Below are 12359 nucleotides of genomic sequence, written 5' to 3' on the forward strand. Positions count from 1 at the left end.
TGTGCATAGCATCCACATGTCACATTGCTGAATTGGAAAACAAACAGTTCAGTCTCAGCAAACTGTCAGCATGGAGATCGCAGGCAAAGCTGCACATCACTCTGTAGTGGTACCCAGGTGTGTGTGTGTGTGTGTGTGTGTGTGTGTGTGTGTGTGTGTGTGTGTGTCAGTACGGTGATACAGTTGTGTGACAGAGGTGATTGCATGCTTGCACGTTTCCCTATTGTAAAGTTAAAACTGTAAATCTCCGGTGACTTAAGTTTGGAAATGAAAAGAACTTATCCGACTCCCCACAACTTTAATGTTTTTTTTTTCTCAAGATTGCTTTTTGTATCTTCTACTTTATTAAATATTTCAGAGCAAGCGAGAGTCAGGGGAGCGAAGTATCAAACCTCATTACTTTGTGACGGGAATGTGTTGCCTCAAGTATCAAAAACTTTGAAGTATCGAAAGATGGCATTGGATGCATGCTGAGCTTCTTATTGTTCATTTATTCACAACTTTGGTTCAGTCTCACTGCTCTCAACAACCTTGTTTAAGCTATTGAAGGGAGCTGTTTTACCTAAAAAAGCAATGATAAAAACAGCTGTACACTACAGCACCAAACAGCAGACAAACAAAAGTTCGTGACTACCTATTGAACACAGTGGAGCTCCTGGTTTTTCTCATGAAACAATAACACATATTGTCTTCAAAACACAATACCACTGAGAGCTGATGAAAGTAATCCTGGGTCAGATTGTAACCCATGAAATATACATGAAATCTACATGTCACACACTGTAGCCCACTGAACCCCAAACAACTGTTGAACTGAAAATGATGTCAGATTTTGAGTAGTCCACCACCCTCTCATGTTGTGCAGCCTTAAACCTCTCGACATCGAAGTCTCCACATATTGAAGCAGTCGTGCATATCCCCCGAAAGCCACAGGTTAAACCAGGGGTGTCAAACTAATTTTAGTTCATGGGACACATACCCCTAATTTGAGCTCAAGTGGGCCAGACCAGTAAACCACTCCAGAAAGATCAGAAACTTTATCTGCCACAGAGTTTTTTTGTCAGCTTGATGTTGGCAAACGCATGTTGCTTCTGCTACGACAGCGTTCTAAGGCCATTGTAGGAAAAAAAATAATTTTACAGACCCGAGAGAGAGGGGGTAGCATTCAGAGAAAAAACTCTAAATTCTAATATTAAAGTCTCAAATTTACGGGGGGAAAAAACTTAGATATTCTCTGAGATTAAAGTGGTACATTTGTAATAGGAATGAATTACTTTTCTGCAATTTTCCAAACACGGTCTCACGGTAATTTGTGAAATGGGCACGTCATTTTTAATCTATTGATTCATGTACACGGACACGTTTTTCTTGTTTATTTTGTGGTGGTCAGTACGAAATGGGAACACGGAGGTTGGTGAACGGGGAAAGGAAACGTGACATGCTGGAAACGATGCGCGGTCTCTGGGGGACGCGGGTTGGATTTAGGAAAAGAAGAACAGGGAAAGGAAACCTGACATGCGAGAAACGATCCCCGCTCTCTGGGGTGAAAGTCCTGTGTTGTTTGACCCATCCACCACCCCAACCAACCTCGCTATGCAGATTTTTGGCCTTTCATACTTCTCGCTACCGTAGTCGTGCTGTGATCACGAAAGATTCTTCCCATTAAAATACATTAATTTAATAAATTAATAAATAAACGAGAAAAACGTGTCCGTGTACACGAATCAATAGATTAAATTACGTGACCATTTCACGAACTGCAGTGAGACTGGGTTGAATGTTCACACTTTGCAAAGTCATCCAGTGGGCCTGATTAGACCCTTTTGACGGGCCGGTTCTGGCCCACGGGCCATATGTTTGACACCCCTAAACCTTTCAGCGTTTCAGCCTTCAGCCTACATTCTCAATATAGTTCACCTTAATACTCATTGCCCTACTTTAGCGCACTGTTGATGTGTCTGGGTATGTGTATCTGAGTGTCTGGGTGCACAGCTTTGTTCAGAGCTGCAAACACTGGTGGCAGCAAAGAGAGAGAGAGAGAGAGAGAGAGAGAGAGAGAGAGGAAATGAAAGAGTTTGCCAGCAGAACTGTTTGCCCATTTATCCTTTTCAATTGCTTGTTTGGTGAAGTGAAAGAAAGAGGGTTAGACAGAAAGAGGATGGCAGGAATGAGACAAAGACCTGCAGTGAGACAGAGAATGAGGAGCAATGACTGGCAGAAATGGAGAGAGAGAGAGACACCGGAATGAAAAGTCAGCAGCGTGACAAAGGAAGGATGGAGGGAGACAGGGACGAGTGCAGAGCTCTGAGAAAGAGATTAAAATAAAAAGGGAGAGATGAAGACGGAGGGAGAGAAAGTTCTTCTGTTTGACGGCGGCTTGTTATATCAGCTGTACGAACGACTGTCTTTTCTGTCTGTGAGAGTTGTTTTACTGTAAAAGATTAAAATGAAACAAATGTTTCTCTCTGATGGCAGGAATACAAACTCTGATCATCAAACTTTGCTGGCAACAGAGTCTGCTGGCACAAGTTAAAGATGCTTATTTCTCTTGCAGTGCTGGACTATCTCGTATAGAAATAGAAATGCATTGCTGTTGGCAGACTTCGTCCCCCATAGCAGCAGATTCAGCTTTGAACAGCCTGGCTCTTCTGGAACGTGTATTCTGGTATGTTACATACCAAAGCAGCAGGGAGGGAAAATGATGAAATGTGCTGACAGTTAAACCAGATCACTAGAGCTATAGGGGAAATTGGCAATGTGGATAAAATCTTATATATATATATATATATATATATATATATATATATATATATATATATATATATATCACTAAATGATCATTAAAATCAAGCGAAAGAACCCCACTAAATTTACATTTATGTGACCTATTTGTTAAAATAAGATCTAATAAGGTGGCTTATTTTAAGGTTACCTGGATCAGGCCTTGTATGAGCAGAGATTAGCTGCGTAAGGTTTAAATCATTACACAAATATTTTAAAACATCTGGGGCCCGTTCCAGGAAGGAGGTTTGACAAACTCTGAGTCTAACCAGAGAATGTCTAATAAGGGGAGAACTTCCACTCTCGGGAAAATTCCGGGTTGGTACAATGGGGCTTAATAGGGAGTGAGATAGGGAGTGAACAGGCTCTCCATAGACAGGCTCTGGTCTAACCCTGATCTCTGAGTTGATTTACCCTAAGATGGGAAACTCTGAGTTTTCGGTTCCAGAACAGCTGATATGAGTTGGTTCAATCAACTCAGAATGGGTTCACTCAGGCAGCATGAATGGAGCCATGATCCTACGATTCACCATGGTCACAACCACAAACAAACTGGTCGGCGGCAATACTCATGCACACATACAGCGAGTTTGAACATGTATTTCGTTTAAAAAAGCAACACAGCGGCTGCTGTAAAAGAGAATTTGCGTGGGTGAAAATTGCTGCTAGAGTAAATGCGTATTAATATCATATATAATCATAAGTATACTATTACTGGTGAAATGGTATTGAACCTATAATCTATTTAATTTAGGTGCAATCCTGCAGGCGAAAAAGTACTACACCTACTTATCCCATTCTGAGGCTGCAGCACCATCATTAACATAATTATAATTCATAATCTTTCATTTCAAAGGGTTTACATCATTCACCTGCAATACTGTGGAACTCCTTTGTAATGGCTCTTACTGGTTTGTGTCCAGGGAACACTTCAAAAACGTTTCAGAGCAAGTAACATTCTTCTGACGGCGCTTTGCTACAGTGGCTTCACTAATATGCTCCGCATCACCAATGTTGTAAAGAAAACTGCTGTTTGCAAAAAGACGTAATGCGACACAAAGAATGTGCTGGGATGTAGAGCATGTCCACGATGGGTGACGTTAGTGATATGAGGACGGATAAGGTTATGTAGGCTACATAACTGATAGACTGGGAAGAAAAACGATACCGCTCAAATAGGTAGGCTAGTATCTGGGAATGAAAATAATGAAAAAATCTATAGTCGGGGCCTCAATATCATCTCCCGACGTATGTTTAACTCCCTGCGAAGTAATATACCTTTTTCATCAACGGGATCGTCGACAAAAGGAAATGCCATGTTTTGAGAAAAAAAAAGTGTTATTGTCTTCCTAACATGGTTAATAAACCTACCCTGTATATATATATATATTTATTGAAAAATACGAATAGATTTTTTTGAATTCTATGAATTGATTTTGAATTGGTAGAGCTTGAATCGCGATTCGAATGTGAATCCATTTTTTTGCACACCCCTACTAACTATAGTAACAGAAAAAACATTTCTTAATAAAGATGACCACGCTTCCTCCTTTTTTAGAGGATATGTTCTTATGTTGCAATATTACTTATGGTTTTAAGTAGGGGTTGTGCTCCAACTGGTATCTTTGGTATTTTTGGCATATGGGTAGCAGTTTGGTATGTGCAGGGAGTGTCGTCTGTCTGCAGCTATAGGTTTACATATATTTGCAGTACAGAATGAGCTCAGTAGCCGAGCTTCAGTTTTGTTGTGATCTATTTAGAATTAAAATTGTTGATAAATATACTGGATGGACAGTAGCTTAAGGATGGTACATAAATAAATTATTGAATTAAGGAAATGATGGAATAGTAACTTAGATGTAACGTAGATGTTTTCTGTTATAGGGTTGTATGGTTGTATATTGATAAACGATCGATTGAAAACACTTTGATAAGGGTTATTTTTGTAATTAAAGATGTAAAGGTATTAGGGCTGCTCAATTGAAGAAATTCTTAGTCAACTAACACTCATTCAATTGTATCGACCAATCAATTAGTTGATTTAATCGACAGATCTCTAAATCTGGGTTTCTCCGCAAAGAGTCATGCAAAAGCACCATTTTAATTCTTGTGTTTACCAGAGATGTGCTCGTACGTTTCTTGGAAATAAGTCATTCAGCATGAAAAAAAGCATAAAACGTGACTAATTGACTAAAGAAATATAAGTTGACTAAGACCAAAACGACTGATTAGTCGACTAATCGACTAAGAGGGAGCAGCCCTAAAAGGTATGGACATTTCAAAAAGGGTAGGAACCGAAAAAAAAAAATTTCTTCCTCCTACTTTTTCGGACAAGATGTATTTATTTATTTTGCTTATTCTTGCTTTTTCTTTTTTTCATAGTGAAATACTTTTGTGTCTTATATTTTATGTTGTGTATGTACGTATGTAACAATTTATTATTATCATTATTACTAATACAAGTTTAGTACCTTTTTTTTTTTTCCAGGCTACAAGGCACAATTTATAGGTTTTACTATAAGTTTTCCTCATTACTGGTCGGTTACTCGTCTATAAAGCATTAATAAATGAGTCATTAACTATCAAAAACCATTAGTTACAATTCATAAACTGTTGGTGTAGGGTGCCGTATGGGGTGTACAGTAAACACTGGCTTTCAAAATTCACCTTCACCACATAACCACAACCTCAACTTTCTACAGTATGTTTATCGCTCTGGCTTTTCACTGTAACATCACCAGACCTGCAGCTCGCACGCTTACGTAGCTCAAATGAATGACAGGATGCATTAAAGAAAACGGATTGTGTTTGGATGAGATGGCCTGCTAACAGCGACTGAAATGCCATAGCTCTGCATGATTATGAATGTGCATAAAACAAGCTTGGATTGATTTAGCTGGAGCAATAATCCGACACAGCCTGATATCTGTGGAACCTTTTTGGTACAACAGACGAGCCGAACAACTGTTTTCTGACAGCTTAACTGTGGAAAAAGAGTAGAGGCAAATTAGTGTTTTAGTCCTTTTCTCAGCCAGCAACACATTCTTTTCCCTGTTTTTTTTCCCCAGTCTTCTTCCCTTCTTGCTCTTTATGCAAATCAGCTTTTTTTTCTCCATCTCTCTGTTTCTCTCTCCATGGTGACAGACGATGCCTCCTGTGCAGTTTAGCAGTTATTACACGCTCTAAAACACACAGACTCCGAGAGAGGCGGAGGCAGAGATAAATAAAGATGGATGATGGAGCGAGTTAGGCCGATTTAAAATGTGGCAGCATCAGAAAACTATGCAGAGGAGAGAGTGTATGTAAGGGAGAGAGAGCAGATTAAGTATAATGGGCGAGATTTGTATCGATGCTGTGACTGCCTTTTTCTACCACCTTGTCTGTTGGCAGGCTTTGGCAGCACATAATATAGCTGCTCATATCAATGACCACACTGTGATGTTACATCGATATTCAGTTGGGTTCATGTCTATAGTATTGAATAAATTATCCTAGTGCTCTCACAACGCTTTATTAAAGTCTATACAGTTAACAAGGTATATAGTTTTCCATTTTCATGCAATAACTCAAGCTCTACTTTTTATGAACCATATTCTATGCATTAAGCATGACAAAAAAAACTTAAGTTCCACTTTCTACTTTTTTTTCCACTTTCAACCATCTCATCTCATGGACTTCATCTGGGGATGGAGTTTCCTCAGTTGTCATGGAGATGTAATACATATTCTGTGTTCTGTTTCTGTCGTTTAAGCTTGTAGCGACTAACCCGCAGATAACTATCACCCGACTGCAGTTCTGCTCAACACGTTATCAGATGGTAGATAGACAAAGTTAGCAACTAGCTACAAAACATAGGGGAGCATTGACAAATATTCCTATCAGGAGTTGTGGAGACCAAAACAAGCTTATAGGAGGATAAATATTGGACTTATGTTCGTAGGGTGGCTAGACACAAGACTCCAAATGAATGCTAACTGTTTTCTAAGAAGTTTGCAATAACAACTCTTGCTGTTTTCTGACATTTTCAAGACACAACACTGACTTTTTTAATTTGTTTATTGTTTTGTTTTTTGTGCTTTGAATATTAGTTCGTTTTTATTAAACTTTTTTTATTATGATTTTCTTATTAAAAGCTGAGAGTCCCTTTTTAACAGCATTTCATTTTGTGGATTCCTAGTGAATCACATGCTTTACACAGAAACGCTACAGAGATCCTGTTGCAGCATAACTTCCCCCTCCAAACATCCAAATGGTGTCATACCAGGCACCTATTAATATACACCGAGGAGCATGTAAACCACTTTACTCTGCAGCCATGTCAGGACATGCCAGAGACCTATAAAAATAGTGGGGGATGGGCTGTGGAACAGCAATCTACAGTATCCGAGAGAGACTGAATGGCCTGGTTCAAGGCTACGTGTCAGCAAGCAGCTGCCCAGCCCACTGAAGTGTCTCTGAGTAAGATACTGAAGTCCTACCAGCTCCAGATGTGTTATTGTTGCTTCTGAGCTTGACAACCAGTGGGAAAGCAAAAAAAAAAATTCAGATTGTTTAGAGACAATTTAAAGGTTAACTACCTTTTTTTTCAACCTGGACCCTATTTTCCTAGTTTTTTGTGTCTAAGTGACTGATGGGAACAACAGTCTTTGAAATTGGTCCAGTATTAAGCAAGATCGCTGCAGTCAGTTAATAGGGCAATTGTCTAGCTTGTATTGTCCTTCACAAAAGTGCTCGTTTTGCCGCCAACAGGCTCAGATTTATATTCAAAGTGTCTGACAACGTTATGGAAAGGATTTCTCAGGAGATCGGCCTTTCTGTTAAAGAGTAAGATCCTTTTTTAAAACATAAAAACATCTGCGAAATTTAGTTCGCTAAGCCCACCAGACTCAGTAAATAAACAGTAATTTTAAAATAAATAAAATACACTTCATTCAAAGTCGACAGAAACAAAATAAAACTATGAAAAGCTGTTTTGGGTAGTCTTTCCACTTTTCCATCCATCACAACTATAGTTTTGGTTGAAATAAACACATATTTTACCGATTTACATGTGAAAATATGTTGGCTCTATACATGCTTAAAGTATTGCTTTTTTAAATGGAGTCTGGTGGGTTTTGCGCTAGCAACTTCAGAGCTGTTTCTGGTTAAACAGAAATGTCTCAAATAGGTTTTAAAGGTCTGTCTCTGTAGCGATCCTTTCCATAATGTTGTCAGACACTTAGAATATTAATCTGAGCCTGTCAGCGACAAAACGAGCACTTTTGTGAAGGTAAATACAAGCTAGACAATTGCCCTATTAACTTACATTGTAGCTTGTTTCGCCGCTGCCGACTGCAGCGATCTCGCTTAATACTGGACCAATGTCAAAGATTGTTATTCCTATCAGTCACTTAGACACAAAAACATAGGAAAAAACAGGTTGAAAAAAACGGTAGTTACTATTTAATGTGCTGTTTATTAAGGCTTATCTACCTAACATAAATTTGCATACATTATATAGCAAGCAATATCAGAGCATAATTGCATCATGGCATACTAAAGTGTGCTTAAGAAATGCCAGCCATTTGGATCTAAATGCTCTTAATCCTCTGTCATTCTTTACAGTCACCACTAATTTAATAATGAGTATCCAGTGTGTTGGTGCTTGCACCCTGCATTTGCATTGATGCATGTGTTAGATGCTGAAGGCATATTAACTGCAGAGGAGCCACCAACGTGACAGGGGAAGGGGGGGTGTTGAGGAAGAGACAACAGTCAGACTTAAAATATTTAGTATTTGTCTTTTTTTGCCAATTCTGAAGTGTCAAACTTTGCTTTGTCAAAGTATTTTAGAGGTTTATGTAGTTCCTAGGACTGCAACTAAAGATTATTTTCATTTGGTCTATAAAATGTTTCCAAGACAAGAACATGTATTCAGTTTATTAATACAAAGACTATTAAGACAAAAAACAAAACAAACCAGAAATTATTGACACGTGTAAAAGTTGGAATCGCATTATTTTGGGCATTTGCGTGCATGCATGCGTGTGTGTGTGTGGTGGGGGTTGCTTTGGTGACTAATCATTTCAGTTTGAGACCCAGATAGACACAGGCCCCCCGGGGCAGCTGTTCATTTTCTGATAAGTGCACACATGCACGTAAACACCACACACACACCAACTCGCCTGATGTAATGCCAAGTCTGCAGATAGAAAACCGTCAACGGTTTATGAGAGCATGACTCTCGTGTACGCACTCGCACACAACACAACAAGTGATGTCAGAAGGTCCCATATTTCAGCTTTAAATGTCACAATAACAACCTCTAGCTTGCTTACATTTAATATTCCCTTATAGCCTTAGAGGACTTCTGAAATTACACAACAAGTTAGTGGTTATCTAGCTTACAGTTAGCTAAGCTTACATGTCATCTATCCATTTGTGTCTAATATAATTGCAGAGGGAGAATCTGTGAATTGATAAATGTCAGTATGACTGACAAATGCATAATACAGTTGGTGTGAAGTTACGCTAATAATGTGGCCACCGTGGCCATAGCAGTCATTCATTAATCCTGCAGCAGAAGCAATCGAGATGGAGCTGCGCTTGTAAATGTGTAAAGAGCGGCATGTCTGCAGTTGTAATTTGTAAAACTTCAGTTTGATATCCCAGACTGACAGATCAATTGTGGAAATGTCAATGAAATTAACTTAAATTTACGTCTGTCAACAACTACCTTTTGTGATGCCCTCGGGCGCAGCATTTAAATTGGAGCTCCTCCAGTGCACTCACTGTGGCTGTAAAGGTGTGAAAATAAGGGACATGCTCAACTAACCTTCCTCCGATAAAAGTAATGCAATACAAAGGGTTTTTTCTTTCACTTCCTTATCAGCCACTTGTTTGTCACAGTCAGTTCTCCCTTCAGGTGGTTCTCATTTGTCACATCCACGTCTCTTTTCTGTGTCACAATGTTTCATCACCCACCTTCATCTCTTTATGCTTTTATTTCTCTTTCCGCGTGTCATCACACCAGTCTTCCATCCCAAAATGTGTCCATGCTGATCCACCCCTCCTCTTCTACTCTAACTCTTTCTTTTTCTGCCCCACAATTCTTTTCTGCTCATCTCTTCCGGCACTAATTACTAATTAACTTCGTAAGGTCCCACAGCACAAGCAAAGTCCCAGAGGAAAGTGTACAGTGTTTAATCACTGTGTGTGTGTGTGTGTGTGTGTGTGTGTGTGTGTGTGTGTGTGTGTGTGTGTGTGTGTGTGTGTGTGTGTGTGTGTGTGTGTGTGTGTGTGTGTGTGTGTGTGTGTGTGTGTGTGTGTGTGTGTTCACACATCGCAGTGTGAGAGGTTAATGTGAGTAGGAATAAGATGTATTCATTGTCACGGTGCAGTGAACAGAAGCTACAGATTGTCATACTCTGGTCTCTTTTACCTGTACAGGAGGTGACACCATGACAACAGAAATGCAGGAGATCGCCATCACGGAGGAGAAGCCTTTACTCACCGGTCAGGCTGAGGCCAAGGTCAGAGATGATGTCTCACACGCATACATACATACATACATACAAAAATATGTGCACACACATATTTTACACACAGGCTGCATGCAAAAACACATACTGTATGGGCTGACTCTAATGTTATCCAGGCATGGGGAAACACACATGAGCAGTCAGTGTGTTCATAATCTGAAACCACAGGGGTGCGTGCGTGCAAGCGTGCATGCGCGTGCGCGTCGTGCATGCGTGTGTTCGTGCGTGCGTCCCAGGAGACAAAAAAACAAAGGTTGGTTTGTGTATGAGTGTGTCCATGCTGTGCATGAATGTGAGTTTGAGCTTTTGAGTCTGAGCAAAGCCTCCATGTGACAGCATGTGTTTCAAAACAGATGTGTGCATGGCTGTGTGTGTGTTTGTGCACAGCTGCAGCGATGGCTCTGGATTGACGTCAAAGCCCCGAGGGAGCGAGAGCAGCTCCTCTGCTCTGCTGCGCTGATGTTGTTGTGTGTTTGTCTCTCACTGTCACTGCTGACACCTGGTGGACAAACGGGGAAATACAACACTCAAACAAAACAGATTTACAAAGGACATCCAGTTATTAATCGGTTATACTATATTCCTTTAACTCAAAAGTACTATTATGTTGTTTTTTAAAACCTTTTGTCTCGGAAGAATATGGTGAATCTACCAAAACAAAAACACACTTTTAAAAGAAAGAATATCTAACATTTTAGGCTAGTGTTCTGAATTTTCCTTATTGTCAACAAATCTGTTGAAAAGACTAAAAACAGGAAACATATGTTAGTCGGTCTCTCAATTTCCAACTTCCCTACCTTTTCTGTGGCACTCAACCACAAGTCCACTAGTTCCTGCTGAGAGTGTAAATATTTAATAACTGCTCACAAATAGTTTACATACAGGAGTAAAAAGTGCATTTGTGGAGTACTATTTTCAGCCGTGGATTAATACACTTTTTTTTTTCTAGTGAGTATTTAGGATGCTATTTGCTGGAGCTTGTTTAGCGATGAATCTGTGACAGTCATTACTCTCGCTGTAGCATCAGCTACATCATAGTCTCGCTTTGCCAGACCATCCACACGCTGCGGAGCAGAGGAGGGTCGGGCTAGTCCACACAGCATTCCGGGATGGGAGGAAAACGTGCTCTAGGTTTATTGGCATTTCTTTAAACCAATCACAATCGTCAAGAGTTGTGCGAGGGAAAACTCAGATTTGAAGGATAGTCTAGCTACAGTAGCTGTCTGGATTTACCCTGCAGAGATCTGAGGAGCAGTTAACCATAGTCCTCATGAATCCACCGGAGTCGGCGAAAATACATGCATCTGGCGGAATTTCCTGCGGCACTGGTGTAATCCCGGAAGTGGAATGTCAAGGATATAGGCTAGCTATCATCATACATCATGACCCATGGGGGTGTGACGGGTGATTCAGAGGAGGAAATGAAGACTGGGAGGTTCTGGGTTATATCCGCACCTCCATCGGTCACTGCGAAATCCGCCTCCACCCTCATATAAGCTCTGTGATCAAGAATATGCTTTATATTGATTAAACTAGTGACCTTTTATAATGCAGCCATGTGCCTTTTGTCTATTCACCAAACGTCCGGGACGCCCATCAGCACTTCAACTTCTCAGACTGCTAATTTCCTAAGAGCTTGTGATGTTAGTCATTTATTAGCGGGTAAAATGGATCCAAGGTTGCAAATGAACATCCCATTTAAAGCCTCCCACTGACAGACTTCTTCCATATAATCCCTGGTACTCTGCTACCAAGATCAAGGCTGAAGACCTTTCTTTTTGATGCTGCCTTTCTTTAACAATTGTTAATTTCTTATACTGCAGTGTAACTTTTATTCTCGTATTTTATCTGTTTTTAATTTTGTTATCGTTTTTAACTGCTCTTTAATGTTTTATGTAAAGCACTTTGAATTGCCCTGTTGCTGAAATGTGCTATACAAATAGAGCTGCCTTGCCTTGCCTTACCACCTGCTCCAATGAAGAGGTTCTCTACTGCTTTATCGGGAGTGTGATGCCACCCCTCTTCCCTGTTTGGGTGTTAGTTAGGGAGCAAGACCTC

General features: G+C 40.1%; 1 protein-coding gene across 2 annotated transcripts in view; it reads left to right on the forward strand.

Moving 5' to 3' along the window:
* The window catches only part of ndrg2 (NDRG family member 2), a 52956-nt gene that overhangs the window by 32016 nt on the left and 8581 nt on the right, over positions 1-12359 (forward strand). For both annotated transcript variants that reach the window (XM_039821296.1, XM_039821297.1), the window contains exon 2: positions 10210-10292. In XM_039821296.1, coding sequence (XP_039677230.1) covers positions 10210-10292 — 83 coding nt within the window. The remainder of the gene's footprint in view (positions 1-10209; positions 10293-12359) is intronic.

Source organism: Perca fluviatilis, chromosome 14 (genome assembly GCF_010015445.1).
Source record: "Perca fluviatilis chromosome 14, GENO_Pfluv_1.0, whole genome shotgun sequence".
Lineage (NCBI taxonomy): Eukaryota > Metazoa > Chordata > Actinopteri > Perciformes > Percidae > Perca > Perca fluviatilis.